Genomic DNA, 25,014 nt, shown 5'->3' on the forward strand with positions numbered 1-25,014 from the left:
AGCGTTTGTCCCGGGGGTTTGACAAACACAAATTCGATGCCCGTATACGTGAGTGCCCTTAGGGACACAATCACAGACTCACAATCACAGCGAAATCTTTATGGTGCATTATTCGTTTCAGTTTTAGCCTCATTTCTTCTTGGATTGATTTGAGGCCAAGATCATTGCAATCCTGATAAAAATATTCAGCGCATCCATGTAAATTCCCATTGACCTATAAAAATCATTTTCAAAATTTTCCCCCCTCGCACATAAACAACACGTACGCGTTAATAGGATCAAAGCGAGGCTTCGTTTCTGCATCTCTGATAATTTTTTGCGTATCATAGAGCATGAATCCGCCAAACAACACCAGGCCACCGTACATCGACAAAGAATAGAGCCCAGAGCCTAGAGCACTAGCAGGACCCAGAAAAACACTCCCTAAAACAAATAAACCATTATCTTCTACTCAAAGCCAAAGTTTCTGTTTTTACCGAGCGAGGAAACACACACAACTCCCAGTCCCACAGCCAACGGTCCAGCCCAATAAAGAAACTTTTCTGACGGAGCAGAAGCGGCTGTAAGCGTCAAACCAGACACAACAGCACCCGTGTAGAGCAAAGCTCTCGTCAAAAGGGGACCTCCGAGCGCAGCCATTGGCGCCAGAAAGACGCCCCAGACGCCGCTGAAAAGAGCCCAAGCTGCGTGCTTAGGAACAGTATTCTCGTAGGGAGTAGACACGATGAGATAGTAGCAGCCGGTTGACGCAACCAAACAGCCAATGGTATACTAAAGATACATATATATGTATATACAGTATAAAGAGAGTGTCCAAAAGCATTGTAGTGCAGTAGAACCTCGGCAATATATCAGAAACATTTGGTCAGCAAGCAAACGGTCAAATAAATTCGCACGAGATTAGGCTCGGGGTTCAACTGCACTAACCGACTCCACATACTACCACATGCATTTGTATCTTACCGCGAGCGGGCTCACGCGGCTGAGTACGGACGTCAAGCTCGTTCGCGATGCGACTGCCGCCGCTGCGCCAATCAGCGCTACGTCCGCAGCGAAGTATAGATAGGTCTTTCGAATGCGTTCGCGGACGACTGGGTCCCAGAATCTTTGATTTTGATAGAGTTGCATCATTCGAAGTTTTCTGTTCGTTTTACTTACGCTGCTTTGTCGATTGCTCCTGCTTCTTTGGACAATCCGAGCCCGTAGAAACACATGGCGCCAATTCCGGCGATGCACGAGCCGCCGACGAAAGCGCGACCCCAGTTTTCGGCGAGACGACTCGATATCGTGCTCGTTTTCGTTCCGATTACTTCTGCCTGGACAGTGCGCGTGCCTTCGGCAAAGTAGCGCACCATTCGCCCAGATTCCAGTCTCGATTGAAGTCGAAAAAGGCCATTACGCAGGCCAAAACAACGAGTCATCACGAACGCCATTTGGTGACACGCCAAGTCGGTCCCGGATGTGCAATGACTGTTGACGATTTTTTTTGTGTACAACAGGAGTGATAGGTTATAAATTGCTATTTGACAAAAACCGAGTGCATTTGGGGAGGAGCACTCGAGGTAAAACACCTAACTCCTCCTAGAGTGTTTAGTTGGAATAAAAACCTAAAACTATATTCCCCCCACTACAATTACTAGAGAGTATCGTTTTAATCAGCAAGTGGCCGACGCATAAACTCCTTGTCCAAATATTCCCTTACGAGATACGGCGTCAGAGGAGTGATACTTCATTGCTTTTTCTCTTTCGGCTGGAGTGCGAAATGTCTGCAATTTAGCAGGAATCTAAAATTCGTTCATTGTACAAAACAAAAAAAGAATTTCTGGCAACACACAAACCTTTGTGAACCTCGGCATTCTCCACGGTGGACTTGATTTCACAGGTTCAGCAAATTTTCTCAAGACAGTTGCTCTCGTCTCGTAGATCCGTCCACTCTTGGCTCTCTCCTAAATGCATCAGGTTATAACCCACCCCAATGCTCCCATCCTTCTACAGTACCTCTTTAGCTGACTTCTGCAACGCCCTATCCTTCTGTCTCTGCTGCTCAATCCACTCAGCCTGGTACTTATGCTCCAATAAGTCATAGATAGGAGTAGAAGGCCTATTATAAGAAGAATATACAGACAAAAAGAATTGTACATGTATGTCTTATATTCTCTACCTGGTCGTAGTGCCAAACGTAATATCGGTCGACGGCATGCTTTTCGTTCTCGCAACGCGACCGCTCGCTCGCGGTCTCTGGCGCACGTCGTGCATCGCGCGAAATTGAAATTGTTCCTGAGACGTCGTCAGACCCTTTTTTACCGCCGCCTTGTTGAGCGAAATGAAATCGCGCGGCATCTTCGGCTCCTGGCCGAGTTGCGGCAGATTTGGTATTTGCGACCACGATCCGATGGCTGCGAAGACAAGAAAAATCTTCCTTTTCTGACGGGGGCCCCCCCTTTCTTTCTTCCTCACCCTCTGCGGCTCCGCCGTCCTTGCTCGAACTCCTCATTCCATACGTAAAGTCGTCGGAGGGAAGAGTGTAAAAGTGCTTGATTGATCGGCCCAGTTCGGGCTGGGAAAAAAACGCTTGGGTCTTGGACGATGGTTTGCCGCGCGCGTCGCTTACTTTGGCCAGGAGCGGGTTACCGCCTCTACTCGCTGACATTTCTCGAGACGTTGCGAAGATCGAGAGAGGAGAAAATGCGACGCGAAGCCGAGAGAACCAAATCGCCTAGAAACGGGCACCAAACATCCGGGAACTGCACTGATTATTTATGTTCAGTATTATCTGTACAGTACAGTATGTACACAAAGAGGCTGTCCATAATCAGCTATATCTCGAGTACGAATTCAGTCGAAAACTTGTTCCACTGTCACATAGGTAGCCACGACCGTGACCAAATTGTGAATTTGACGTTGTTTGTGATAACGATAGACCAGGTACAATGCCAATGGTCCATGATGACTTGGATTGACCTGACCAGGTCCCAAAGCGCGATCCGGCAACAGGAACTGCCGGCAAGTTGGAGCCAAATCCAAAGGATCCGAGACTGCGCTGCTGCTTTTGCACATGGGTTGAACTGGATGACGAAGCTTAGATTTTTCAGTGAAAGATTGATTAATTAATTAATACAGAAAAGAACCCAAAATCGATAACTAGTACCTGCATTGGAAGAGAAAAACTGATCAAAAGCAACAAAATTATTTGCCTATAAAAAGAAAAAGCCAATAACACATAAAGAAACTCAATACCATTTATCTAACCTGTTTCACGTACGACGTCAGATTGTAGTGCCTTCGAAAGAATGCCAGACATTTGAAAGACGGCTTGTCAATCACAACCTGATGAGCTTTCAGTCCTTCGCTCTAAAAACTCTATACTGAAACACCTGGGTAAGAGCATGCTATCTCCTACTCTAAGCATGTGCTCAAATATCCGTTTTCCCTGTCCACCACGCTGACGCGATTCGTGGACGTAGAAGTCGAGAAGGCACAATGGCTCTACTTCATGAAACTTTCCTCTGAAATCCTACGTAAGCCGAGTCAAAGCAAAGAGAAGCAGAACCATCAACATACGGCAAGAAAAAGTTTCTTTTTTCCAGTTTTTAACATTCCAATCACGCATCCGTTTCCACTAAATCAAAAAAATTCCTCAAAAAGTCTCCTACAAAAAAAGTGAAAACGTACCCATTTGCACTGCTGTCTTTCACTACGTAAATTTTCTGATCGGGAAACGCGATCCATTTATCGGTCGTCGTTATGGGGACCCTCAGTCCTTGAGCCTGGCGAAGAAGCCTCGCTAGGAGAAAAAACGACGCGAATTCGCTCTCTTACCGAGGCTGAAAGCCTGCCCATTGTATCTATCACGGATGCTAATCTAGATGTAAGTTGTTACACTCGCGTTCACGCCAAAAAACGACGACTGTGCCTCTTTGAGTTGACGCTGCTGCGATCGGTCGGTCGACACAGAACGGTTATTTCGTCTGGAAACAAATCGGGCGTGAGAGGAAACGGAAACTCCATTGATATGCCGTTCTCCGTGGCAACTCTCCGTTTCTTTCCTAAGCTCGTAACGCGCGCCAATGCGGAACGCCCGTACAGCACTGTACAGCACAGTGTACAATGAATGTAATCAGTTTTTTCATTCTATTTATTTTTCAACATCGCAAGAGCACTGGAGAAATCGTTTTTACTCCTTTACAGCGTACTTGCGCTTCGAAAAGTGAGTATCTTTCTTGATTTGGCTCAGGGTTTTTCGCGATTTCTCGAACTTGGTCATTTGCCGGCGAATTGCTCGCGTTTTCTTTGGCCTCAAGTCGAGAGGCTTGTACTTCTTTCCTTTGAAGAATTTTACCAATTCTTCGCGCCTCGTTTGATTTATCACTGTCAGGACGCGCGCGATCGACTTGCGAACGAGTTTACTACGAAAGATCCATATTGGGGGCCCCAAGGTGGCAACTATTTACATCTTAGCTAGCTTCGATGGAGCTCCTCCGGTCACTTGAACGACTCGCAGTTGAGATAATTCGGTCTTGAGGTCGTCCAGTTGCTTTTCCAATTCGTCTTTCTTCTTTCCGCGCAAATCGCGCATTTTAAGTCGACCCTATAAACAAGACAAGGTCCATAACCACGTAACACAGGCAGCTAATGCATCGATGGCCGAGATCCGAACGGATTGAGCACTCACCATGTTGATCGTTTTCTTCTTCTCGGCTGCGCATGCGTCAAAAGACTCGACAGTGTCGACACGTCATGGGTCTGTGGTCGACGCTAATGCCAGTCTTACTGGCGTTAGTAGGCCTCGGCGCAGGCGACGGACAGTCTTGTCGTGATCTAGGGTTTTCTTCCAGCCTGATGTGCAGTACCTGTAACGAATTGAAGGAGTTTTCGTTGGAATTTTTGGAGACGGATTGCAGAAAGTGTTGCCACAAGGACAAAGACGATAAAGTCTCACTTAAGGCACGCTATCGCTACGGCAGTTGCTTTGCGTTGTGAGAACTCTTTCTGCCAGGTTTTCGCGTCTGCTATTCTCGAAGTTTGCAAATGAAAAATAGGGAGATATCCACAGATTCAAGGTAGGAATCGTGCACAAATATTTTTAATAGTGTAACGCGCGTTCTTTACAGCATTTATCAATAATCGAGCAAACGGTATCAGAAATTTGGAAATCAAAGTGAGCATTGATGTATAAATACAACTAAGTATTACATTGACGTGTTTTAGTACAAGAAGGGGGCTGATCCGGTTCTAAAATTACTGAATGAAAATCGGGAATTGGAAGAGACGCTCAGGTGCAACTAATGGGGTCATAGGAGAGGGAGGTTTGCAAAGCTCACTTTTCCTAGCATTGATAAATGGACAACTGACACTGTGGATGAATTCTTAGATGAAAAGCTCGCGAAATAGAAAGACAAGCCAAGTAGATGCAATGCGATATATGATAACAATGCATAAAACCCTAGGCATGCGTTGTTGGATACTACGTATTGATTAAATCTTGGCAGCAATAGCAAATATCCACATCTTAATTAGCCCAACTGACTCAACCAAATCTTGGCAGCAATAGCAAATATACTTATCCGTGGCCATGCTAATTAGCATAAGGAACCAACTGATGCCACTCGTCGTCCTCAGATGAACAACTATTATACTCAACCGTGCTAAGAAATGTGGACCCGTTGAAGCCCCCCACAGCGTAGAGCACGTCATCCAACTCCACCAAAGACCCGCTGCATCGCGGGCAATTCATCGAAGACCCAAACGCCCATTGATTCGCCACCGGATCAAACACTTCAACGGAGCTCAACGACGAAACGGAATCGTGCCCGCCGACGACGTAGAGTTTCCCGTTGAGAGCGGCGACGCCTCCTCCCCGTCGTCCAATCTGAAGAGAAGCGGCGTTTTCCCATAGTCCGACGCGAGGATCGTAGGATTCGACGGAGGCGAGACACGACCATCCGTTTCCGCTTCCTCCGACGACGTAGATCCTGCCGTCGAGACTGGCGACGCTCGCTTCGATTCTTCCGCTTCGCAGTGACGAAACGCCGACCCAGACGTCCTGTCTGACGTCGTATTTCTCGACGACATTAAGCGCACTTCTCGATTTCTCATTCAAACCGCCAATTACGTAGACGCACGATCCCAGCGCCACGCCAGCCAACCGGCTTCTCCCCTTCTTCAAAGGAGCAATGGGAACCCATTGCCTTGCCACGGTGTCATACTTTTCAGCCGATTGGAGAATGCGTCGACCATCGCTGCCTCCGCACGCGTAGACGTCGTTATCGATAGAAGCCAACGCAAAGCGCGCTCGTTTCGTTGACATGGAGACTTCTGACGACCACTCGTTGACATTGACGGAGTAGGATTCCATCGAATCGAGACACTCCAAGCGATTGTAGCCGCCTACAGCGTAGATTTTTCCGTTGCTCACACATGCTCCCATACTGCATCGCGCCGACTTCAATGAACCGATCAACTCCTGGCAACAGGAATCGGATCTTTTCACTGGCGTGCGCGGCGATGAAAGCGACGAGGAGGAAGAACGCGATAAAAAACGGGGAGAAGAGATCATGAGAACAACGAGTTGCCCGTCCAAGATGACCAAACCCGTTGAAAGGCCATGTTCGGTTGTAGAGAGAACAGTCAGCACTTTCCAGTCGATTCCTTCGTCATTTTGAACAGAGGACCGTGACGACGACAGCGATGATAGCCGGAGACGACGAGCCGGCGTTTTGTCTGAATGCATTTGGCTCCTCGTTGTCATTGTCGTCGTCATCGCGTGACGATCTGGAGTATCAAATAGAGTTGGCTCTCTGACGTCATCATCGTCATAGAAGTCGTCGTCATCGAAATGAAAATGGCATCCAGTTTCCTGCAGGAGAAGAATTTTTCCCGCGTAGGCGCTTTCCATTCGCTCGACGACCCGCTGGAATAACTTCGGGTGCGTAGGCGTGGTCGCCGATGACGCATTCGTCACGTCGACGCGAACACGTGGCAATGAAAGAAACTCGCCGCAACACATTATCTCGTCGCGTTCTTCGTCAGTCGCATCGACGATGAATCGATCGACGCGTTCGACGAGACCCCAAACGCCCAAGTCGATTCCCAAGCGACGCGCGACGAGACACGGAATCGATCCGCCGCGTCGCAATTCGTCGCCGATTCGGCTAACGCACGCTTCGACGACGTCGTTTGCGTTCAAAAAGTGCGCCGCACGCGCGATCGTCGCGAGATCGGTCGCGTCGCACTCGATTCGGCCCGTATACGCATAATCGACGAGTAGTCGTATTGCTTGCGCGTCGAACTGGCGCAAGTCGATCGTCGTTGCGCCGTTTTGCATTATCGAGTGCATTCGAGCGCTCGTCGCAGCTAAGACGATTCGGTGCGCGCGGATTTCGCCCGATTTCGTCAATACGATGACGTCGCTGTAGTCGTTTCGATCGCGAAAGGTCTTGAGAGCGCGTAGAAGAGCGTCGCCGTGATTGCTCGCCTCGTACATCTTCGCCGGCTCTAGTGTAAACAGACCCACGTTTGCACGTACTTATCTCGTTGAGCGTGCGAAGCGAGCCAAACACTCGCGTCGTTGGGAAAGATTACCTTTGTGAGGACGATGCGGAGAGATAGCGAACGACTAGACCGCCGAACTGGTTCTGTAACTTTTCCGCCTAAAGCGCTTTATTAGGTTGGATCACGCGCGAAACGCGCGGTTCGTGCTTTCGCGCGATCATGAGGTTATTTTCGCATGCGCGAATTAAACGAGTCGCTCACACCCGGACGAAAGATGCTCTTCTCGTACAAAGAGCTATCGCTGTGGTTCGGAATGGCTCCGTTCGAAATTTGGATCGATCTTATGGGGTTGATTGTCTTTTCCATTCTACTTCCGATGAAAATCGAAGACGTTATAACGGGATCGTGGTGGTACGTCTTTCTACCCCTATTCGCCGCGATCGGACTGAACGCTTACTTCTCCCTAATCGTCTTCGTGCGCGTCTGGACGCATAACGGAAAGAATCGGGCGCTCGTGCGAATTCTCTGGAATTACATGATCTCCGGATTGATACTAGCATTCCTACTCCTCCTCTGCTTTCAACTCGAGCAGAAGATCCACACGTCGTACGGTGCCGTCATGTCGCCTCTCTTCGCCGCTGTCGTTCTTTTGCTTATACGGGGATGTCAAGTCAACGAAGCAAGAACATAATTTTCTAATTAGATAAATTGACCGAGAAGAAAAGTGGTTGGAGAGACAAAGAGACTATTTAGATCTAAGACTCGCTCACGTATGATTCTTGAATTTTTTTGTAATTAAAAGTCTCCTTTATATGCTTGGTTTTTGTAGTACGTCTCAGTGGAAGGGATGGCTTGCTGTAAAATATATTATTATGCGCTTTTTATGTACGATTACTGGGAATACCTTAAATTTGTAGCTCCGCTTGTTTCGTCTTTCGTGCACATACTTTATAAGCAGAACGACGGCAACAAATAGAATTAGGGCAAGCACAACAATGCCTATAGCCACTGCAGCCCATTCTGAACTTGACAATCCAGAGCCTAGAAATTTATTTTCAAAAAGAAGAATACGTAGAATCCATAAATACTTACTATCACTTGGATTCGTCGTCGTCGGTTTCATTGTTTCTGTCGTCAGCCCCATCGTTTTTGACTGATTCGTCGTCGGCTCCATCGCTTTTGACTGATTCGTCGTCGGCTCCGTCGTTTTCGACTGAGTCGTCGTCGGCTCCGTCGTTTTCGACTGAGTCGTCGTCGGCTCCATCGCTTTTGACTGATTCGTCATCGGCTCCGTCGTTTTCGACTGATTCGTCGTCGGCTCCGTCGTTTTCGACTGAGTCGTCATCGGCTCCGTCGTTTTTGACTGAGTCGTCGTCGGCTCCGTCGTTTTTGACTGATTCGTCGTAGGTTTTATCGTCGTCGGTCTCGACGTCGGTGGTGTCGTTGCCGACCGATTCGTCGTCGCCGCTTCGGCGGAGGGAGTAGTGGGCGGCAACGTCGGCGGCACTGACGAAGTCGGAGATGCAATCGAAGTCATTCTTCCGCCGACTTGCGACGAAGAACTCGTGCTATTTCCCGCTGCAATCGAAACAGAACCCAAGGTCGACATTTCGACTAGAATCGACGATGACTGTTTCGGACGAGCGACGAGAGAGCTCGAAACGACGGGGCCACTCGTCGTGACGTTGCTCGCATTCCTTACGCGATCGCCGATCGTCGGCGTCGACGAAGAAAGCACGGGCGCAGTCGTCGTCGGCTTTGTCGCGTTCGACGGGGCGGTCGAAGCCGCGGGGGAGGGCGTCGACGTCGCGTTCTCAAACGATCCTGTCAAACGTCAAGAAAAAACGGTCGCACGCGCGTTCTTCTCGATAACGATAGTACTACTGCAGCGTAAAACGTTTGCCTGCTGCGCTTACCTCGAGATAGTAGAGTCGTCAACGAGACAAAGAGAAGAGGTGAGGAGAATGCAGCGCGCATTGTTTTATCTTGGGTGGGCGTCCAGATGCTCGAGCCAAGGCGCTAAAAATATGCGTTGTCAACTGTTCTAGGTGCGAGTGGTCTCCGAAAACGGCGGTCTTTTGCGAGAACGAAGCCTTTTCGTCGCAAAATTATTTTTCTTCGCGCTCGTTGATATCTATTGTGGCATGACGATTCGACACAAATTAGGACTCGATTGTTTATAAGTGTTTATATTTATTTATTTCCCTTGTACGCTTGATTTTTGATTGTCGTTGCCGACTCCCTCTGTAGAAAAAGAAAGAAAATACAAAATAAAACAGCCGTCTCACATCTGACTCACCCCAGCTGACATTGCATATTCTTGTTTTTTAGCAGCAGAAATAAAAATCAAACCAAGAAGACCAATAAGAATGAGAACACCTCCAGCAGCACCAACTACAATGGGAAAGATATCGGACGCAGTAAGACCTGAAAGCAAAAAGAAACGAGACATAAAAGTGATGCCAAAATCTAATAAAAAAAGATACCGTCATCCTCAGCGACGGTAGTAGCAGTAGTATTGCTCCTGTCCGATGCATCAGTAGACGCTGCAAGTGTTGATGTTACTGTTGGTCGACGACTCGGAGTCGAGGCTGTCGCAGTGTTGATTGGTGGAGCCTTCGAAGTTGCAGAAGCCTCGGAAGTCAACAAGGGAGCGGTAGACGGGGCGACAGTGGTGACGTTCGTCGACGCAGTGGTTGTGACGTCCGTCGACGCCTTCGTAGTGGTAGCGGCGGTTGTCGTGACGTTGACGTTTGTCGACGCCGTGGCGTTCGTCGACGCTGTCGCATTCGTCGACGCTGTCACGTTGGACGCCGTCGCGTATCCTGGGTTCAAGAATACTAGAACGATGACCGCCTAGCGCAAGAAGAGAAGATGAGAGGCCTGGCCACGCGGATCTCCCACGGATCGAGTATCGTGCCGCGCACGCGACCGCGACCGCCACTCGTTCGCTCACCAATAGCATTGCGAACTACGCCTACTTGCCCGGCTCGAATAGAGAGACAGAGCACGCTTCGCTCGATTAACGGAAGAACGCTGGGCGCGCCGGATGCCCAACGGAGCATGAGCAGAATGCAAATCAAATGAAGGGACGATGGGTGGAGTCATTTACTTGTGCGCGAAAATTACATACATTTCAGTAAGCATGCTGAAGAGACCGTTATTTTCCTCGCGTCAAGTTGCAAAGCCAGTTGCACAAGTGAAAACAACTGTAACTACAACTAACGTACTACAAAGCGCGAAGTTTACTGCGTCCAAATAGAAACTGACAGGTTCTGTCAATGACTAGAGTAGCAATGCAATCTAGTCCTAGAATAAGAACCAATTTTTTTTGAAACTGCAAGACAATACAAGTAGTACTAAACAGCAAATATTTCACGTGTTACCTCGGGTGGAAATTCGACAATTTCAAATTGACTTGCCAGATCTGGAGCGACGCCCGATGCCAACAGGACAATCCACAAATATGACGCAACTATTGCGTACAGTAGTACTTTGTTTTCCCTCAAACTTGCCATAAAAGGGTGGCCCTAAATAAAATTAATTCCGCGGGCATCAATGAGAGCGATGATTTTCGTTCACCTTGTAGTTGACAGCAAATGTACTCACTTGCATCGTCATCCCGATAAGAAAGACGGTGCTATTCAGAACGGTCATTTCAAAATCCTTTTCCAAGTCGACAAATTCTTCCGTACTGCCAGCCAAAACGTTCAAAACGTCAATTCGGTCAGTATAACTTACCTTGGAGGCAAAAGTGCTTTGCTTTCCTTTACAAGGAAAAAAAGACAGCCAAAATGGGCGGCAAATTGCAGGCAAACGGTAAGCAAAGTGTAGACATTAAATATGTTTGGAAGCGGTCTTTCTTTCGACAGAGTCGTTAGAGGCTGAGAAGAAGAATTGACCTATCAGATAACGTGGTTTCTCCTAGGCTTACTTGTGAACGAGAAATAAACAGAAAGCAAACGGCAAGAAGCATTCCCTGACACGTAGCTTGGCTAAACAGAGAAACTATTTCGTATCGAGATGCCAAAACAGGACTATACACGTACGTATTACCTATCACTAAATTTAATTCCGTCGAGGTAAAGAACGCTTTGAGAATAAGCAGCTATAAGAGCATTGAGAGCGAGAATTTTAAACATCTGCAATGTTGTGACGAGCGTGCATCGTCCCTGCTTGATGACGTGAGCGACTAAAAATGACCATAGCAAATGAACAACAAAAGAAATGTGACGACGACTTACTGCATTTTGGACTGGACGACTTCGACGTGAACGGCGATGCAATGGACGCGTCTCCGAGCTTAACAATAGGCGCTTCCGTTTCTTCGTCCAATTCTTTCAGTAGCTTTTCCAGTTTTTTTCTTCCCGGCGCGTCAGCTGCTCGATTCGAAGCCACTCTACCTTTGGCTACCCGATTCAGCTTCCCAGCCGAAACGATTCGTGGTTCAGCGGGAAGCTTTGGCTGCTGCTGCGACGACGGATCTTTCTTTGGGGGCTAGTTTAAATGATCATACAGGAGGAGCACGATAGAGGGTCCATACAGTAACACTATACCGATGGATCAACAGACGATTCTACAGAACGCCTTTTAGGCACCGTTTTGGTACTCGTCAGTAAAGCGACGCCTAAAAAAGAGAAAGACAGATCTCCCCATTAATTCATTAATTAATTCAAGAACTATTTCTCGTACCAACGTGAGCGTGCTTAAGTGCTCCAACATCGTTCGTGCCGTCGCCGCACATGAGGGTGTAGTATCCCAAATCCCTCAGCGTCGTGATCACTTGCTCTTTTTGCTTGGGAGACACGCGAGCGAACACTTTAACGGACGGAAGAACGCTGTTGAAGAACTTTCTCTCGTAGTTTGCCAGATGCATCATTGCCTTGGGAAGGAGAAAGAAAGATCTATCTAGCCTAGAAAAGCGACTCGATTAAGCGTTGGCCTACTTCGCCCGTTAGACATAAATCGTATTTTTCTGTCAGACTCTTCTTTCCTCTTTCTGGTACACAAGGGACTTGAACGCTCTGATCAATTGCTTCCCATGTCCATTCGTCTGAACTAGAACTTTCGCTTTGGATCTTTAGAGAAAACGATTTTGCCGCACCGTTTATTTTTTTCAATATCAACGTTGTTCGAGACGTAATTTTCAACTCGCTTGAAACGTGACAAGCCGTCAGCGGATTATCGCCGGTAATCATCGTCACCTAACAAAAAAAGGATCCAGGATTATAAAAGGAGCGACTCCTTTGCGCGAATACACACGTGATGTGACGATTTTCGTATGTCCTTAATAGCCATCTTAGAATCGTCCTTGAGAGGACACGATATCACTAAAAAGCCAGCAAAATCGAGATCCCTTTCAACGTCATCGCGACGAAGTTCACGCAGCTATATTAATAAGATCAATATATATAGAATAGGATGTCACCTTGATCCGTCCTACCTCTCTCGTTGACATTTCGCCGGCTAATTCTTTATAAGCCAGTGCCAAAATTCGAGCTCCCTGCTGAGACATTCGCTGATGAACGGCGTCGTAATTCTCGGGAACTTTCTTCAGCTAAAAAATAATATTAAAAAATAATAGTTAATGAAGTTAGTTCGCTTTCCGCACCATCCCCTTAATCATTTCCGGGGCGCCTTTGACTGTGGCCATGTAAAAGGTTTCGCCCGTCGCTCCCTTTTGATGAGAAACGACGCACGACATTCGCTTGAGAGCACTCGAAAAGTGAAATCGATGCAGAATTTTGATCGATTGTCGCAGTCCTTTGCGAGGAGTCACGATATCACCTTCAAGGAAAAGAGCTAGCGCAAAACAAAAGATTCTTTTCGCTATCTGGCACCTCTTGATATCGACCAGTCGACTGCCTTCAAAGCTGCCTTCTCTAAAGGATCTCCAACCGAACCTTCGTCGAGCTGAACCAGAGAATGACACGAAGCCAAAACGAGAGAAGTTTGATTGGATGCGTCGGACACGGCCACCAACGTATCGACGTTTTCGCTACACGATAAGAAAAAATAAATAAAATTCTTAATTAAAAACTTAGTTTTTTTCCTACTTTATTCCTGCTATTCCTTTCACCACCAAATTGTCGCTCGTCAGCGTGCCCGTTTTGTCAAAACAGCACACGTCCAATTTCCCGCCGAAAGGTATGCGAAAGGGCTCGGTACAAAAGATCCCTACAACGCTAAGGAATCGAGCAGAAGAATACATGCAAATGGGAGAAATAAGACCTAGCTTTGTAAGAGCAATAAGCGACGTATTCACAGCAAGCGACAATTCTATAGGCAATTCCGGCGGAACAACGCACGTGAGAATGAGAGTGCACTGTAGAAACAATTTGTATCGATTCCTGTTCGGATCCTTCGTTCCTACAGTAGAAACCCAACGAAATGACGAAAGTCGCTACTCCGCGTAAGAATGCACCCACCTTCCGTCCAAACGTAAGTAGCTGATATAATAGCAAAAAAGAGAAGAAACAGAATAAAGCCAAACGTCTCGAGATTATTGGCAGTGACGCGTTTAACGCTATAGAGTATGGTACGTAAAAGTTTGCCCTAGAAGAAGAAGAAGAAGAAAAAGTAGTATAGTTTCAATAGTGTGAGACATTGCCTACCTGAGATGTATTGAAACCGGTTCTCAAAACGTAAGCAAGGCAACCGTTGTTCGATGCTAACAATAAATGAAATAGAACTATCTATCGCGTGCCGCCTGAACGTGTCTTGTACGTCTTATTCCGTCCGTGTCTTTTGATGGAGCCGTGTGCTGAACGACCTTCGTTCCTCCAAATATCACGTGAAGTTTCTGATCTTTCTCGACGTCCAGTTCGTCGTCTGAAGTCCGATTTTCCACGGGTTCCTATTCGATCGAGAAAAAAATCAGCGAGAAATAAACTAAGTTGCGAGAATAGAAATAAAAAAAACCTTCATTTGAGGCACGGACTCTCCCGTCAACATCGCCTCGTCTACAATGCAAGGACCTTTGAGTAGAAGCAAATCGCAAGGAACGACGTCGCCTTCCTTAGAACGACCTAAGAACACAAAAAATGCTTGAAGAAACGAAAATTTTTATCCCCTACCGATTGATATCAAATCGCCAGGCAAGAGTTCGTCCGTTTGCAAACTCTTCCATTTCTTTTCTCTATAGACTTGAATGGTATAGGGCTTCAAGCCCATGTCTCGAATCACAGACAGATTCTTTTGTTGCTATATATATATACATATACCAGGACAATGTTACAAGTGAGAACATTCTTAGAAAAACGTTACCTGTTTGACTAGAGTCGCTTCAAAAACGACAAGCATTGCCAGAGTGAATAGGCTATAATACCAATATTCGTCCAAACACCAAAGTGAAACGCAGAAGACTTGAAAGACGAAAAACGGCGCCGTCGCTCTCTCATAAAACAAAGCCCAAAAATCCGGAGGTTCAATATCAAGTCTAGAAATAAAAAAATACATGTACGTAGATCCACGTTGTGTATACCAGTCTTTTTGTGGTTTACCGATTTTTTCCAAATTTCTTAGACGCCTCTTCGATTTGTTCGTCGTTTTCGTATCCTCTCGATTCGACGTATTCTCGCATTGTTCGTCGAGTGGGAAAGTCGACCGGTTCGAAACGCTTCTTTTCCTCCGCGTCGTAAACGTATTTCATCTTTTGAAATTCGAACCAAATTCGCGGATAACGACTTTCGCCGGTCGATTCCGTTCGACGAAGGGAAACGAGTTCGGGAAAGCCGTTGTTCGGCGTCGGCGTCACCTTGACGAGAGTCGCCTTGGAAACGTCCGACTCCTGATGGGGAGAGAAAGGCGATTTTTTTTTTCCCCGAAACTCGTGTGCGCTTTTCACGTCGAATCTCACCGCTCGACATCTGAGAAGAGAGTTGACGTGAACGGACCAGAGGCAGAAGAGCGACGCGAGAAGTTGCACGACTACCATTGCAGCCAGCGCGATGAGAGACACTTCCCAATTCGTTTCCTCCTTGCCGTAGACGCCGAATACGGTGATGGCCCACGTTGCGTAGGCGATCCCAAAAGGCCCGATATTGAGGTGCATCCATAAGGCTCGTCGCGAGAGCAGACGAATGGACTGGACGTCCTCGCTGACCGGGAACTCGCTCTCCATCTTCGAAGAAATGTCACGTGGTTGTTGGGGGTGCCGCCTGGATACCCTGTGTGTGTAGGAGACGGATGTGATAGTGGCGGTGTAGCGCTCACGCTTCACAGACGCCTGCTCGCAGTATAAGGTGTCTGCACTTGTCTGTTTCAGAAAACCAATACATGTAATAACTTGAGTGCTCCCCCCCGCTTAGGTTCGGTCGAACGACATCAATTTTTGACCAACTCCGTATCAGTTGGGCCTACCGGCAACCAAAGAAGACGACACTCTAAACCCATGGCTGCGGACGAGTGAGTGACCTTTTTCAACTGCGCTTCCGACTTATTTCCGGGATTTAGCACAAAAGTCGAACCGATTCACTTTCCTTCTATTGCGCGTGAGGACCGACGATGTAGCCAGCAAAACAATTAGCCTAAAATCGGGGGTTTGTAATAGAGTCAACTGCATTACTGCACGTACCCGAAGAACGCGCAGCGGCAGCGGCAGCGGCGGTCCAAGCAGACTCAGAATCAGATAAACGATTCCCGACAGTTTGCGTCGCCAGGTGGGGCTACGGAATTGTTTGCACTAACAAAGCCGAACTGTCGTTGTCGCCGTCAATCTTTCCTCGCGGAAGAGTCACATCGCGAGGAATTCCTCAACTCGTCAAAATAACAGAACAGCGAGATTGGTTGACGCCCTCTCAAGCCGAAACACAAACACCGGCTCAAAGGCAAGCGCACGGGTTCCTAATTAGTTAATATATCAGCCCGAGAACTCCCTGCATGCAGCAGCAGCAGGAGCCCTAGAGCAGCCACGAACTACCAGGCAGCAGTCGCCATACAAAGGTGAAACTAACCAAGATTTCAATTTTCTTCTCCTTTATAAATACTTTATCAAGATACATTCGAGACTATGAAGCCCGAAAGCTGCAAGAAAGAGAAGAAGAATTAGCCCAGAAAGATCAAAGGTTGACTTACTATAAACGTGATCAATGCGGCGGCCTTAATAATTAATTATTTGCAGGGCCCGTGAAATTCGAAAGTGGCGATGTGAAAAACGGCTGTGGCAAACAGAATCAAATAAAGTAGAACAACTGGAAGCTTCTATTGGTAGCCAATCAGCGCTACGAGTACAGCCTCGCGACAACATTTGTCTAGGGATTAAAACGTTGGCTGATATCGATGATCTCCAGAGCGAAATTGACAAAGCTAATTTTGCTGCCGAAGCGCAGGTCAGATCTTTCTAAATATTGTGTCTAAAAATTGACGTGTACGACGCAGTTTGAGAAGACCATGCTAGGAGACAACACACTTCCCAGGATAGTGGTAATACAATTTGCACCAGATTGTAGTTTGTTTAATAATTATAACGTAGCTCGTTGCATCCAATGTTCCCAATGCCGAGGTGCTTTGCAGATGTGTTCTAAAGGAAAATTTGTGCCTGCTTTACGTAAATGCCATCAGACCAGCGTTCCTTTCTAACTAATCATCTCATTTTCTCAGGATTTTCACGAGGCAACTCCGCACGTTCTTACAAGTGAGTTTGTGTTCCTCTGAAAACTGTAGTGACCCACCAACATCTCACAGAAAAAATAAGAAAAGCTCTCTATGATTACAAGCCTGGGATCAAGGCTAAATCTTTAGCAATTGTCTGCCAGGTACTGACTCAGATTTCCCTCATTTATAATTCAAATATCATAATACTGCAGGGTGGTCCGGGCTATGTCTACCTTTTATCTGGACGTGTGATGACGATACCAAAACTTTCAAAAGATCCACCTCTATTCAAGTAGATACGTCATATATTAATTATACTAGAAGAGTCTAACAGTGACAAAATATAGATTTTGGACTGGACTTGGAGAGGTCCTAAGCAAAATCAACCCTGACGAGACATGCATTCACTTTATCAACGCTAATATTCGTGGCAATGTGCAAGGCGAAAAGGTACAATCGACTAATGTGACAGTGAGCCTCTCGCAGTCTGAAATGTGCTCTCTTTCTAGCTACTAGCTTATCTTGAAAACATAATAAAGCCTAATATTGCACACGTAAAATCACTGAATGAACTCTCTCCAGAAGGCAAGTCTTCTCCAAAAAAACGAGACAGTCTCTAATACAAGACTAAAACTGTTAGGAAAGGCCACGCTGGAAATGTACTTCAATACGCCGGCATATAAAACGTGGAAGATGAAACGACATACGAAAATACTTTTTTAGCCTAACTGCTGTAGCGCGTATGACATCACTCATTCCCCAAGTACCACACCTACAGACGTCATAGCCACGCGCTCCCGTATAGTACCCCAAGGAGAATGACGTGGGGAAGATCGCTTTGATCATCTTCCACAGGATGTCGAAAGCAGCGATGTCGCCGACTACTACTCGACAACTCGCGACGGGAGAAATCGCTCGATATCGATGGATCATCGCAATCGTTCTCGTCTACGTCGCTTCGTGCGCCTATTCGACGACGACGACGACGGAGTGTAGCGACTGCGAACCGGGCAGGTACTGCACAAACGAAACGCGTACGCACCTATTCGCTGCGGCGCCAATGCTCGGCGGCTCCAAAAACGAGACGATCACGTGCGCCGAATGTCCAGCCGGCCAGTACCAGCCAAAGAAAGGCCAAACGTCGTGTCTCGACTGCAGTAAGGGCAACTACTCGGGTCCCGGGCAGCCGCTCTGTTCCAGATGCCCGCCCGGTCAGTATCAAGACCACGAAGGAAAGATCAATTGCACGTTCTGCGCACCGGGAAACTATTCGAACACGCCCGGATCGATTTGGTGCAAACGATGCGGAAAGGGAAATTACACCGCCGCCGAGGGACAGACTCGATGCGAAACGTGCGAACCGGGCTATTATCAGGATAAAGAAGTAGCGAAGGAGTGCAATCCGTGTTCGGCGGGCTCGTTTTGCGAGAACGACGGATGTCACAGCTGCACGCCTTGTTCTTCGGGACATTACGCTCTCGGTCCCGCTAACGTCACGTGCGCAGCGTGTCCCGCCGGAACTGCGCCGAATCGAGACTCGTCCAACTGTCTGCACTGCGGCCCGGGAAATTATTGTCCCAAACCGGGGTGCTCGCAATGCATTCTCTGCGAGCTGGGCAAGTACGCGAGGACGTCAGGATCGACGGAATGCATCTACTGTGACGAGGGCCAGTACCAGGATAGAAGAGGTCAGACGACCTGCAAGACGTGTTCTCTGGGATGGTATGCGATTACGAAGGGAAATAGCGAGTGTACGGAATGTCCGGCAGGTCTGTTTTGCCCTGATCCGAAGAGCAGTCCTCAGCCGTGTCCGGACAACTACTACTGTCCTAGGGGAAGTTCCAACTACCAATCGTGTGGCGGACTCTATCGCGTCAATGCGGAGCAAAGTGGATGCGAAATGACGACGGCACTCGTCGCCATCATCTGCGTTGCTGTCATCCTCAATATTATTATTGTTGCTATAGTAATAATCTACTCCATGAGAAAGTGGCGATGGGGTCGACGTCTCGTGCCGGAGAAGGTCAAGTTGGTGAAACGAAGTCAAATTAGTGCAGTCGAACGAGCAACGACTCCAACGCCAGTCATGTATGAAGGCCTGTAGTCAGGACTTATGATGCAGCTACTGTTTTGTTCTTCCTCCCTTTCTATTTTCTTATATACAGCATGCATGCTTCGTACAATAGATCTACTCTTCTGCATTGGTGAGATTTCTATACACTTTGCTACTACTAAAGGCACTGGTGACCCATCCGTCGTCTTTGCTTAGACCGATTACTGAAACAATGGCCAGAGCTAATTTAGATGCCGACGATGGTGATTTAAGTTCGTCTTGACTTGGTAGAACGCGGCTGATTCGGTGCTTTCGTATCAGGCCATCTCCGCCCACTTCAAATACCGAATATCCGTCCCAAGTATTTATATTATCCCTAAGCAATGATTATTACTGTATTTTAATGTGCTAATTTTCTCACTTTGATCTGCCGCTGACTCTCCAACGTACGTGAATACTCGATTCGTTTACCTGCTTTGTTGCCTTCAAAACATCCATAGTAGGAGTGCCAAATCGAAGTCGAGCTGCCCATCGAAATAATGCCAGTTGACATCGATACAAGAATCGCCCACTGCAATTATTATAGAGTATCACCACACTGAGGTAACTAAATTCTGACCGTGTTGAGCAGGAAGACAAAATTAGGCTATTTTCAAAAACAACGTTTTTTGAGTAGAGACCTACGTTGTGACCGTGCTGAAAGAAGACGGGTAACTGGAGAGAAACAAAATTCAAATCTAGTAGCATTATTTTATTCAGAAATACCTCTTCTCTCAAATGGAAAAAGGCCACAGATAGCTGAGTAGGCGACGCTTTTTCCCAAGACGACTTTTTCCTTTTCACGTTTGCCTTCGACGATTCTTGCATTCTTTTAGCGACGACGGCGACGACAGGAGGAGCGGAAGCGGAGCGAACGAGCTCGGAGTTGTAGTGACGATACTTCGTAGTTTTCTGTCCGTACGATATCATTGTCATTTCGCGATTCCCCAGTATCAAGTCTCCACGTGACGGTTCGCTTGCTCGTAGCGACGACTCGAGCAATCGCGCGGCGAGTATCGCGCCTAGCACATCGTCCTTATCGTTGATCGATCTGAGTGTTGTTGGAAAATCCCGGCTGCAGCGCTACGACAGGTAGACGTCTTTGCTTAGGGTTTTCTGTCGAGTGCAGGCTTCGGACTCACTTTGGCTCGACTTCTGGTACAGGATACAGGTCGCACAACTGCAGAGTGAAGACGGTGCAAGCTGCAAACGCAACAAGGCGAGCGAAACGCTGCCATTAGATCGGCATGCGCAGTGTTTGTGTTTGAATGACGAGCCTACACGTGATAGCGGGTAAATAATTCGTATCTTCGTATAATTTTTCCAAAAAATGTACATTTGCAGTAATGCACGTCAATACCATTTTCAGATTCTGTCCAACGAGAGTGCCTCTGATTCAGTCAACTCTTCAGGTTGACTTAGAATGGACTGCACCATTTCTGTAGAATCGCTTCAAATTGACCTCGCGACCAACGTAGCTTGTATTCTGAACAGTCACATCACTTCAACACAAAGAATTTCAAATAGTACGTGATATCAATATGTGCACACTTACGCTGGTGCTGGTGCTGCTGCCGTTGCTTAGCCTGTCTCTAATCTGCGATACTGCTCTCGTTGTTTGAAGCTGTTGCTTGCTGCAGTGAGCTTCATGCAGACTCAACTGACTTCGTAAAGCACTCTAACAAAAAGAGACGTCTAATTTAGTCTGATTTCAAGCCTACAAAGAAAAAACCTTGAGTGCCTCCTGCTGCAAATGAAGTCGAAATCCGACTACTTCACTAAACGCTCGAGCTTCCTAGTAAAAATAAAGTACATACAACCTTACAAAGACCACATGGCTTACTGGATGTTTGGCTAGAAAACCGCTGCTGTGTGGACTATAGGGATAATGACCAGCAAAAACAGCAGCAGGCTGAGGCGAGCTAGAGTCTCCATTCTGCACATTCTGTCCACGTCCAATAGAAACATCAATACCACCACCACCACCACCACTCGTCGCAGGTAAAGACACTCGAAATTCTGCAGTCGTAACGTCGTGTGCTGCAGGAAAGGGAGTGCTTGAAGCAAGAGGCTTGGGTGACGTTGATGAATCAAGACTACGCTGCAATGTCTCTACTCGTGCCATCAATTCGCTTTTGGTGGCCTGATTTTCTTTTATTTCCTTTCGGAGCAACTCTTCAGTTTCAGCCAGACGATCCCACTTCTCAGCGAGAGCAAAATGCTTTTCATCTAGAACCCAAGCCACTCAAAATAAAAAAATACTGGCATTCCAAAACTCGCCTCGTTTGCCTTTTGCCTCGTTTGCATCAATCTGAAGAAAACTTAACTCCTTTCTAACGTCTTCGAGCTTGCGGCAACTGTGACGTAATTCCATTTCGGTCGATTTTCTAGCCTGATCAGCTTCTGCGGTTTTCCTACACAAACGAATCTTCGACACCAAAGAAATAATAAAAATATTAACTAACATCTCGATTTCTCCCACTTTTGTCTCTGCCTTTTCCATTTCAAAGTGCAAACTTTCCATTTCTTTTCGCATTAAATCCACGTTTTCTTTTTCAGCTCTCCCTTCCTCTCTCTTTTCCCTCAAATTCGTTTTTTCTCGTTCCACATTGTGACTCAATCTATCTAACTCGTCCTTTTTCTCTCCAATCAAACGTTCAATTCGACCCAAATCTCTAAACTTAGACCGCACCTTATCCTCGACCTCATGAAACACTTTCCCAAATTCGTCCAATTCCAATCCAACTCTGCGTCCTAAAATTTGAGTCAAAACTTGGGTAAAACGCTGTCGTTCTTTGTCAAACTCCTCTCTAGTCTTCTCCATCTCGACAACGACAAGACGCTTCTGATCAATTTCTTGATTCCATAATAAAACCTCAGCCTTAGTCCTTTCTAAATCGAAACAAACGTTTTTAAAGTCTTTCTTCTTTTTCTTCAAATTTTGCTTCAGTGAACACATGTCGTCGGCCAACACTTCTAGGGCACTCATCTCTTTCTTATATCGATCCATATCAACGTCCAATTGTTTGAATTCCCTTCGTAAATTTTCCAAAATGACTCGTTTTGGTTGAAAGAGCTGTCGCTTTTCTTCTATTAAATCACTGAAGCTGCGATGCTCTAGTTCAAAGACGCGTCTCAGTTCTGCCAATTCTCCTTCTTTGCTCTCGACGCCTGCATCCAGTTGAAGCAAACGTTCTTGTCTCTCTTTAATCTTATCGACCAATTGTCCTAGTTTTTCGTCTGATTGGCGTATCTCAACTTCCTGCTTCTGAAGAATCTTGTTCGCATTTTGGATGTCTCTCTCTCTGCCACATAATTCCGCTTTTCGAGCTTCGCAGAGCTTTTCTATATCCCTGATCTCCACTTTAGCCTTTTTGGCCAAATCAGAAAGACGGTCACATTGATTAGCAATTTGATTTTGACGAGTTATTATCCTCGTTTCATCTTCTCTCAATCGAAGTAAATCATTTTGCTTTCTATCTACTTCGTCAGCAACACAAGCCAAAATTGACTTCTGCTGATCAATGCTCGATTCACCTTCTTCTATCCGTCTTTGTAGAGAAGCAACACTGGCTTTCATCTTGTGAGCAGCCTTCTCGTAGTCATCCAATCGAGACTTTCTACAAATCAATTTTGTTAGGAGTACATCTGAATAAGACACGACTTACTCCTGCCTGCAAAGCTGCTCCATTTCGTGTCTCGCCTTCTCGTCTCTTGCCAATTTCTGGCGAACATTCCTCAAAGCATTTTTTGACGTCTCAATCTATTGCCAATCAAAGAATTAGATACAGCATCGATTTTCTAACTAACTAACCTCGTCACAAACGTCGTCTCTCCTATTTTCTAATTTTTCCAAGTCTATCCTTCGAATTTTCATAATCTCATTCAATTCGTCCAGCTCCCTTTCGACTCGTTTCACTTTCATCGTCATTTCTCGTCCCTCTCTTCGCACTCTCCGCCTCCTTTCGACGACGTTTCGCAGTCTCGCACGTTCGAACTCGATTGCGCGTCTTCTCATTCTCCTGAATCGCTCTTCGTCGTCGTTTCCGCCGCTTTGTTTGAGCTCGGTCGCTCTGGGCAACCTAGCTAGAGCACTGGAGCAATCTCTCGTAAGACGTGCGATCGATGGAACAGAGCTCGCCTTTGGCTTTTGTACATGTACTGCATGGAAGCGGACAACGCGTCGAGAGAACAGATCAGCCATTCTTCGACTAACGTGCTACGTCGTGGCACGTGTTACCGTAATTTGCCAACAAGAAACGAGCGACGAAACCATAACGAAGAACAAAGTGAAGCACGAGGCCTTTGTCATTTCTCCGCCATCTTGCGATGATCCACGCGTGAATCATTTCGTTGCCAAAAATAAACTGCTGACTATGCAATCATATGCAATCAGCAGTCAAACCGGTATTGAAACCGGTATTGAAACCGTTAGCGTTTTGAAAAAGTCGCACCTATTCGTTTGAACCAACGAGCGCGCTGCACGTGAACAGCGGGACCAATGAGCGCGCTGGGTGGAGCTACACTGTTCAAAAGCGAAGCGCACAACCGATTCTCTTCAGTTGCGGCCGAGGGTGGGTGCGTCGTGGAGCAATCTGCGGCTCATCCTTGATGCGGACTGGCTCGGGAGATTCGACAGAAGGCAAGAGAGGATAGTTGGAACTCAGCGTGGCCCACGGTTAATCCCGTGCCGGAGCCTGTAGGCAGGGCAATGGGGGGCTTCGGCCTCGGTTTACGCACTGGGCAAAACGATCGCCAAGGTCTTATTGTCGTCAACAAGCACGATCCGCGTTAGGCTGAGTGGATACGGCTTGGAGGGGGTGTTCATCATGGCCTGGTTGCCGGCACTTATCTCACCCGAACGACGCGATTAGACCGAGGATGATCCGGCCCAGGAGCCTTCGATTCCTCTCATTGCACTGTCTTCATTGTTGACTCCTACAAACGGTGGTCAGCCGCTCTCCAACTCAGAAGCCCTGGTTCTTAGCTTCGGCTTACCAATGTGGTCAGGTATCGACGCGCCGGGGGACTCGGCATTAGGGGCCGACTACTCGTCCAGGCGGATACTGAGTGAGGGGGCCAGTGAAGCCAAAACTGCCCGAAACTTTTTGGAAGGGTGGCCATCGCTTCGGCGAAGGACCGCCTTGGGCTACAAAGCGTCCGAACCTCCCCGCGGTGTAGCCTGGGTAACGCGAATACGGACGCAAGCAAAAAGGTACGTATGATTTTTGACCGACAGAAACTAATTCGACCTTCTAGAAATATTACGAAGGAACTCGACCATCAAAGACGATTTTTGTAGAATTTATTGAAGAAACTTTGCTAGAAGTAGACTACAGGTCTTTATATGTAATAAAATAGCAGAACACCTTCACTCAGCGACTATAAATTCGACGATAACGTTTTCGATTGCCCCGGCACGTACAATTTGTCGTCCACGCGAACCAGAGCTCTAATTCTGGCGTACGAGCTCAGCACGGCGCGATCGACTCGTTCTTGGACCCCTACTGACCGATTCTGAGAGAATAAAAGCTAATCGAGTCGTTTATTTTTCGTTTCGAATAGTTTTGAAGCACAGGAAAAAAAGTGGCGCAATTCGGATGCGCATATTTCGGGCTCTTCCTGATTTTTCAACAGACAGTCGTCGTAGCGACCGAATTCGTCAGCACAATTTGCTTTGATAAGCCTAACAGTGGGACTATGGGATGCGAGAGTTACTATAATCCTGCAGAACTGTCTGAGCTGACTTCATAGACGAGCAAGCGTTCAGAAACGCTCTTTCCTTCGCGCACGCCTCGTTCCACGAAGTTGGATTTGCATCGACGCAAGAATTGAAC

General features: G+C 47.0%; 13 protein-coding genes across 15 annotated transcripts; 4 read left to right on the forward strand and 9 right to left on the reverse strand.

Moving 5' to 3' along the window:
• Positions 1-32: 32 nt before the first annotated feature.
• Positions 33-1,448, reverse strand: LOC136186753 (growth hormone-inducible transmembrane protein-like). The gene is made up of 5 exons (XM_065974215.1): positions 1,159-1,448; positions 964-1,105; positions 477-771; positions 267-423; positions 33-214 (listed from the first exon to the last, which is right to left on the reverse strand). The coding sequence occupies exons 1-5, from the start codon at positions 1,431-1,433 to the stop codon at positions 130-132; spliced, it is 954 nt and encodes a 317-aa protein (XP_065830287.1). The 5' UTR covers positions 1,434-1,448; the 3' UTR covers positions 33-129.
• A 23-nt stretch (positions 1,449-1,471) lies between these two features.
• LOC136186756 (cilia- and flagella-associated protein 77-like) lies at positions 1,472-2,742 on the reverse strand. Its single transcript, XM_065974219.1, has 6 exons — positions 2,612-2,742; positions 2,458-2,557; positions 2,162-2,396; positions 1,999-2,101; positions 1,839-1,946; positions 1,472-1,784 (listed from the first exon to the last, which is right to left on the reverse strand). The coding sequence occupies exons 1-6, from the start codon at positions 2,648-2,650 to the stop codon at positions 1,656-1,658; spliced, it is 714 nt and encodes a 237-aa protein (XP_065830291.1). The 5' UTR covers positions 2,651-2,742; the 3' UTR covers positions 1,472-1,655.
• LOC136186755 (alpha-tubulin N-acetyltransferase 1-like) lies at positions 2,742-4,074 on the reverse strand. Its single transcript, XM_065974217.1, has 8 exons — positions 3,914-4,074; positions 3,820-3,862; positions 3,673-3,767; positions 3,562-3,619; positions 3,401-3,514; positions 3,250-3,351; positions 3,149-3,194; positions 2,742-3,078 (listed from the first exon to the last, which is right to left on the reverse strand). The coding sequence occupies exons 1-8, from the start codon at positions 4,006-4,008 to the stop codon at positions 2,813-2,815; spliced, it is 819 nt and encodes a 272-aa protein (XP_065830289.1). The 5' UTR covers positions 4,009-4,074; the 3' UTR covers positions 2,742-2,812.
• A 43-nt stretch (positions 4,075-4,117) lies between these two features.
• LOC136186758 (large ribosomal subunit protein uL29-like) lies at positions 4,118-4,701 on the reverse strand. The gene is made up of 3 exons (XM_065974221.1): positions 4,673-4,701; positions 4,452-4,588; positions 4,118-4,406 (listed from the first exon to the last, which is right to left on the reverse strand). The coding sequence occupies exons 1-3, from the start codon at positions 4,673-4,675 to the stop codon at positions 4,175-4,177; spliced, it is 372 nt and encodes a 123-aa protein (XP_065830293.1). The 5' UTR covers positions 4,676-4,701; the 3' UTR covers positions 4,118-4,174.
• LOC136186757 (selenoprotein F-like) lies at positions 4,700-5,499 on the forward strand. The gene is made up of 5 exons (XM_065974220.1): positions 4,700-4,944; positions 4,997-5,060; positions 5,112-5,158; positions 5,209-5,276; positions 5,331-5,499. Exons 1-5 carry the CDS (start codon positions 4,705-4,707, stop codon positions 5,389-5,391), a joined length of 480 nt encoding a protein of 159 aa, XP_065830292.1. The 5' UTR covers positions 4,700-4,704; the 3' UTR covers positions 5,392-5,499.
• Positions 5,365-8,058, reverse strand: LOC136186743 (influenza virus NS1A-binding protein homolog A-like). Its single transcript, XM_065974206.1, has 2 exons — positions 7,582-8,058; positions 5,365-7,494 (listed from the first exon to the last, which is right to left on the reverse strand). Exon 2 carries the CDS (start codon positions 7,481-7,483, stop codon positions 5,576-5,578), a length of 1,908 nt encoding a protein of 635 aa, XP_065830278.1. The 5' UTR covers positions 7,484-7,494; positions 7,582-8,058; the 3' UTR covers positions 5,365-5,575.
• LOC136185889 (transmembrane protein 203-like) lies at positions 7,727-8,182 on the forward strand. The gene has a single exon (XM_065973099.1). The coding sequence runs from the start codon at positions 7,727-7,729 to the stop codon at positions 8,180-8,182; it is 456 nt and encodes a 151-aa protein (XP_065829171.1).
• Positions 8,172-10,549, reverse strand: LOC136186751 (salivary glue protein Sgs-3-like). The gene is made up of 7 exons (XM_065974214.1): positions 10,448-10,549; positions 9,978-10,347; positions 9,791-9,918; positions 9,408-9,735; positions 8,584-9,315; positions 8,396-8,532; positions 8,172-8,346 (listed from the first exon to the last, which is right to left on the reverse strand). Exons 4-7 carry the CDS (start codon positions 9,466-9,468, stop codon positions 8,287-8,289), a joined length of 990 nt encoding a protein of 329 aa, XP_065830286.1. The 5' UTR covers positions 9,469-9,735; positions 9,791-9,918; positions 9,978-10,347; positions 10,448-10,549; the 3' UTR covers positions 8,172-8,286.
• Positions 10,550-10,582: 33 nt separating this feature from the next.
• LOC136186740 (endoplasmic reticulum transmembrane helix translocase-like) lies at positions 10,583-16,447 on the reverse strand. 2 transcript variants are annotated; one of them, XM_065974203.1, is made up of 26 exons: positions 16,067-16,441; positions 15,350-16,019; positions 14,994-15,280; positions 14,758-14,929; positions 14,568-14,694; positions 14,413-14,519; positions 14,218-14,347; positions 14,106-14,161; positions 13,920-14,046; positions 13,723-13,860; positions 13,548-13,668; positions 13,332-13,489; positions 13,103-13,278; positions 12,935-13,048; positions 12,754-12,879; positions 12,596-12,695; positions 12,438-12,544; positions 12,184-12,373; positions 12,048-12,118; positions 11,736-11,988; positions 11,548-11,683; positions 11,426-11,486; positions 11,233-11,375; positions 11,074-11,185; positions 10,878-11,021; positions 10,583-10,828 (listed from the first exon to the last, which is right to left on the reverse strand). In XM_065974203.1, the coding sequence occupies exons 2-26, from the start codon at positions 15,611-15,613 to the stop codon at positions 10,721-10,723; spliced, it is 3,528 nt and encodes a 1,175-aa protein (XP_065830275.1). In that variant the 5' UTR covers positions 15,614-16,019; positions 16,067-16,441; the 3' UTR covers positions 10,583-10,720. The 2 variants fall into 2 exon arrangements, with proteins under 2 accessions (XP_065830275.1, XP_065830274.1); XM_065974202.1 differs by having other exon boundaries at positions 12,438-12,695; positions 16,067-16,447.
• Positions 15,639-17,856, forward strand: LOC136186749 (NMDA receptor synaptonuclear signaling and neuronal migration factor-like). Of its 2 annotated transcripts, none has more exons than XM_065974211.1 (16): positions 15,639-15,734; positions 15,801-15,897; positions 15,946-15,983; positions 16,043-16,319; positions 16,378-16,434; positions 16,488-16,556; positions 16,613-16,698; positions 16,747-16,820; positions 16,870-16,914; positions 16,964-17,038; positions 17,092-17,125; positions 17,176-17,246; positions 17,298-17,377; positions 17,433-17,535; positions 17,595-17,670; positions 17,726-17,856. In XM_065974211.1, exons 2-16 carry the CDS (start codon positions 15,884-15,886, stop codon positions 17,806-17,808), a joined length of 1,182 nt encoding a protein of 393 aa, XP_065830283.1. In that variant the 5' UTR covers positions 15,639-15,734; positions 15,801-15,883; the 3' UTR covers positions 17,809-17,856. The 2 variants fall into 2 exon arrangements, with proteins under 2 accessions (XP_065830283.1, XP_065830284.1); XM_065974212.1 differs by having other exon boundaries at positions 16,381-16,434.
• Positions 17,857-17,875: 19 nt separating this feature from the next.
• On the forward strand, positions 17,876-19,301 carry LOC136186748 (major surface-labeled trophozoite antigen 417-like). The gene has a single exon (XM_065974210.1). It carries the CDS (start codon positions 17,942-17,944, stop codon positions 19,187-19,189), a length of 1,248 nt encoding a protein of 415 aa, XP_065830282.1. The 5' UTR covers positions 17,876-17,941; the 3' UTR covers positions 19,190-19,301.
• On the reverse strand, positions 19,209-20,419 carry LOC136186754 (uncharacterized). Its single transcript, XM_065974216.1, has 5 exons — positions 20,320-20,419; positions 19,904-20,260; positions 19,758-19,852; positions 19,560-19,709; positions 19,209-19,514 (listed from the first exon to the last, which is right to left on the reverse strand). Exons 1-5 carry the CDS (start codon positions 20,413-20,415, stop codon positions 19,274-19,276), a joined length of 939 nt encoding a protein of 312 aa, XP_065830288.1. The 5' UTR covers positions 20,416-20,419; the 3' UTR covers positions 19,209-19,273.
• A 55-nt stretch (positions 20,420-20,474) lies between these two features.
• LOC136186824 (golgin subfamily A member 6-like protein 22) lies at positions 20,475-23,386 on the reverse strand. Its single transcript, XM_065974297.1, has 8 exons — positions 22,992-23,386; positions 22,846-22,940; positions 21,643-22,797; positions 21,458-21,591; positions 21,021-21,406; positions 20,910-20,972; positions 20,733-20,855; positions 20,475-20,679 (listed from the first exon to the last, which is right to left on the reverse strand). Exons 1-8 carry the CDS (start codon positions 23,379-23,381, stop codon positions 20,677-20,679), a joined length of 2,349 nt encoding a protein of 782 aa, XP_065830369.1. The 5' UTR covers positions 23,382-23,386; the 3' UTR covers positions 20,475-20,676.
• Positions 23,387-25,014: the final 1,628 nt, after the last annotated feature.

Source organism: Oscarella lobularis, chromosome 4 (genome assembly GCF_947507565.1).
Source record: "Oscarella lobularis chromosome 4, ooOscLobu1.1, whole genome shotgun sequence".
In the NCBI taxonomy this organism is placed as follows: Eukaryota; Metazoa; Porifera; class Homoscleromorpha; order Homosclerophorida; family Oscarellidae; genus Oscarella; species Oscarella lobularis.

Bases quoted from the DNA above. Each gene is read 5' to 3' on its own strand.
- LOC136186753 (XM_065974215.1), bottom strand. From the start codon at position 1,433: ATGGCGTTCGTGATGACTCGTTGTTTTGGCCTGCGTAATGGCCTTTTT. The intron at 772-963 runs GTAAGATACAAA...ATGTATCTTTAG, and splicing joins GCCGCGTGAGCCCGCTCGCG to TATACCATTGGCTGTTTGGT. The intron at 215-266 runs GTACGTGTTGTT...TGATTTTTATAG, and splicing joins CGCTTTGATCCTATTAACGC to GTCAATGGGAATTTACATGG.
- LOC136186756 (XM_065974219.1), bottom strand. From the start codon at position 2,650: ATGTCAGCGAGTAGAGGCGGTAACCCGCTCCTGGCCAAA. The intron at 2,102-2,161 runs GTAGAGAATATA...TTCTTATAATAG, and splicing joins ACGTTTGGCACTACGACCAG to GCCTTCTACTCCTATCTATG. The intron at 1,785-1,838 runs GTTTGTGTGTTG...AACGAATTTTAG, and splicing joins GAATGCCGAGGTTCACAAAG to ATTCCTGCTAAATTGCAGAC.
- LOC136186755 (XM_065974217.1), bottom strand. From the start codon at position 4,008: ATGGAGTTTCCGTTTCCTCTCACGCCCGATTTGTTTCCAGACGAAATA. The intron at 3,620-3,672 runs GTACGTTTTCAC...TTTTTGATTTAG, and splicing joins AAAGACAGCAGTGCAAATGG to TGGAAACGGATGCGTGATTG. The intron at 3,352-3,400 runs GTAGGAGATAGC...TAGAGTTTTTAG, and splicing joins TATTTGAGCACATGCTTAGA to AGCGAAGGACTGAAAGCTCA.
- LOC136186758 (XM_065974221.1), bottom strand. The intron at 4,407-4,451 runs GTAAATAGTTGC...GATCTTTCGTAG, and splicing joins CCATCGAAGCTAGCTAAGAT to TAAACTCGTTCGCAAGTCGA.
- LOC136186743 (XM_065974206.1), bottom strand. From the start codon at position 7,483: ATGTACGAGGCGAGCAATCACGGCGACGCTCTTCTACGCGCTCTCAAG.
- LOC136185889 (XM_065973099.1), top strand. From the start codon at position 7,727: ATGCGCGAATTAAACGAGTCGCTCACACCCGGACGAAAGATGCTCTTC.
- LOC136186751 (XM_065974214.1), bottom strand. From the start codon at position 9,468: ATGCGCGCTGCATTCTCCTCACCTCTTCTCTTTGTCTCGTTGACGACT. The intron at 9,316-9,407 runs GTAAGCGCAGCA...GACGTTTGACAG, and splicing joins GACGACTCTACTATCTCGAG to GATCGTTTGAGAACGCGACG. The intron at 8,347-8,395 runs GTATTCCCAGTA...TATATTTTACAG, and splicing joins AGCGGAGCTACAAATTTAAG to CAAGCCATCCCTTCCACTGA.
- LOC136186740 (XM_065974202.1), bottom strand. From the start codon at position 15,613: ATGGAGAGCGAGTTCCCGGTCAGCGAGGACGTCCAGTCCATTCGTCTG. The intron at 14,162-14,217 runs GTACAAGACACG...ATTTATTGTTAG, and splicing joins AGACACGGACGGAATAAGAC to CATCGAACAACGGTTGCCTT. The intron at 12,374-12,437 runs GTAGGCCAACGC...CTCCTTCCCAAG, and splicing joins ATTTATGTCTAACGGGCGAA to GCAATGATGCATCTGGCAAA.
- LOC136186749 (XM_065974211.1), top strand. The intron at 17,536-17,594 runs GTACAATCGACT...CTCTCTTTCTAG, and splicing joins GCAATGTGCAAGGCGAAAAG to CTACTAGCTTATCTTGAAAA. The intron at 17,671-17,725 runs GCAAGTCTTCTC...TAAAACTGTTAG, and splicing joins GAATGAACTCTCTCCAGAAG to GAAAGGCCACGCTGGAAATG.
- LOC136186748 (XM_065974210.1), top strand. From the start codon at position 17,942: ATGTCGAAAGCAGCGATGTCGCCGACTACTACTCGACAACTCGCGACG.
- LOC136186754 (XM_065974216.1), bottom strand. From the start codon at position 20,415: ATGGCAGCGTTTCGCTCGCCTTGTTGCGTTTGCAGCTTGCACCGTCTT. The intron at 20,261-20,319 runs GTGAGTCCGAAG...TACCTGTCGTAG, and splicing joins GTACCAGAAGTCGAGCCAAA to CGCTGCAGCCGGGATTTTCC. The intron at 19,853-19,903 runs GTATTTCTGAAT...GTTTCTCTCCAG, and splicing joins TTTTCCATTTGAGAGAAGAG to TTACCCGTCTTCTTTCAGCA.
- LOC136186824 (XM_065974297.1), bottom strand. From the start codon at position 23,381: ATGGCTGATCTGTTCTCTCGACGCGTTGTCCGCTTCCATGCAGTACAT. The intron at 21,592-21,642 runs GTTAGTTAATAT...TCGTTTGTGTAG, and splicing joins AAAGTGGGAGAAATCGAGAT to GAAAACCGCAGAAGCTGATC. The intron at 21,407-21,457 runs GCGAGTTTTGGA...CTTGGGTTCTAG, and splicing joins CGAGGCAAAAGGCAAACGAG to ATGAAAAGCATTTTGCTCTC.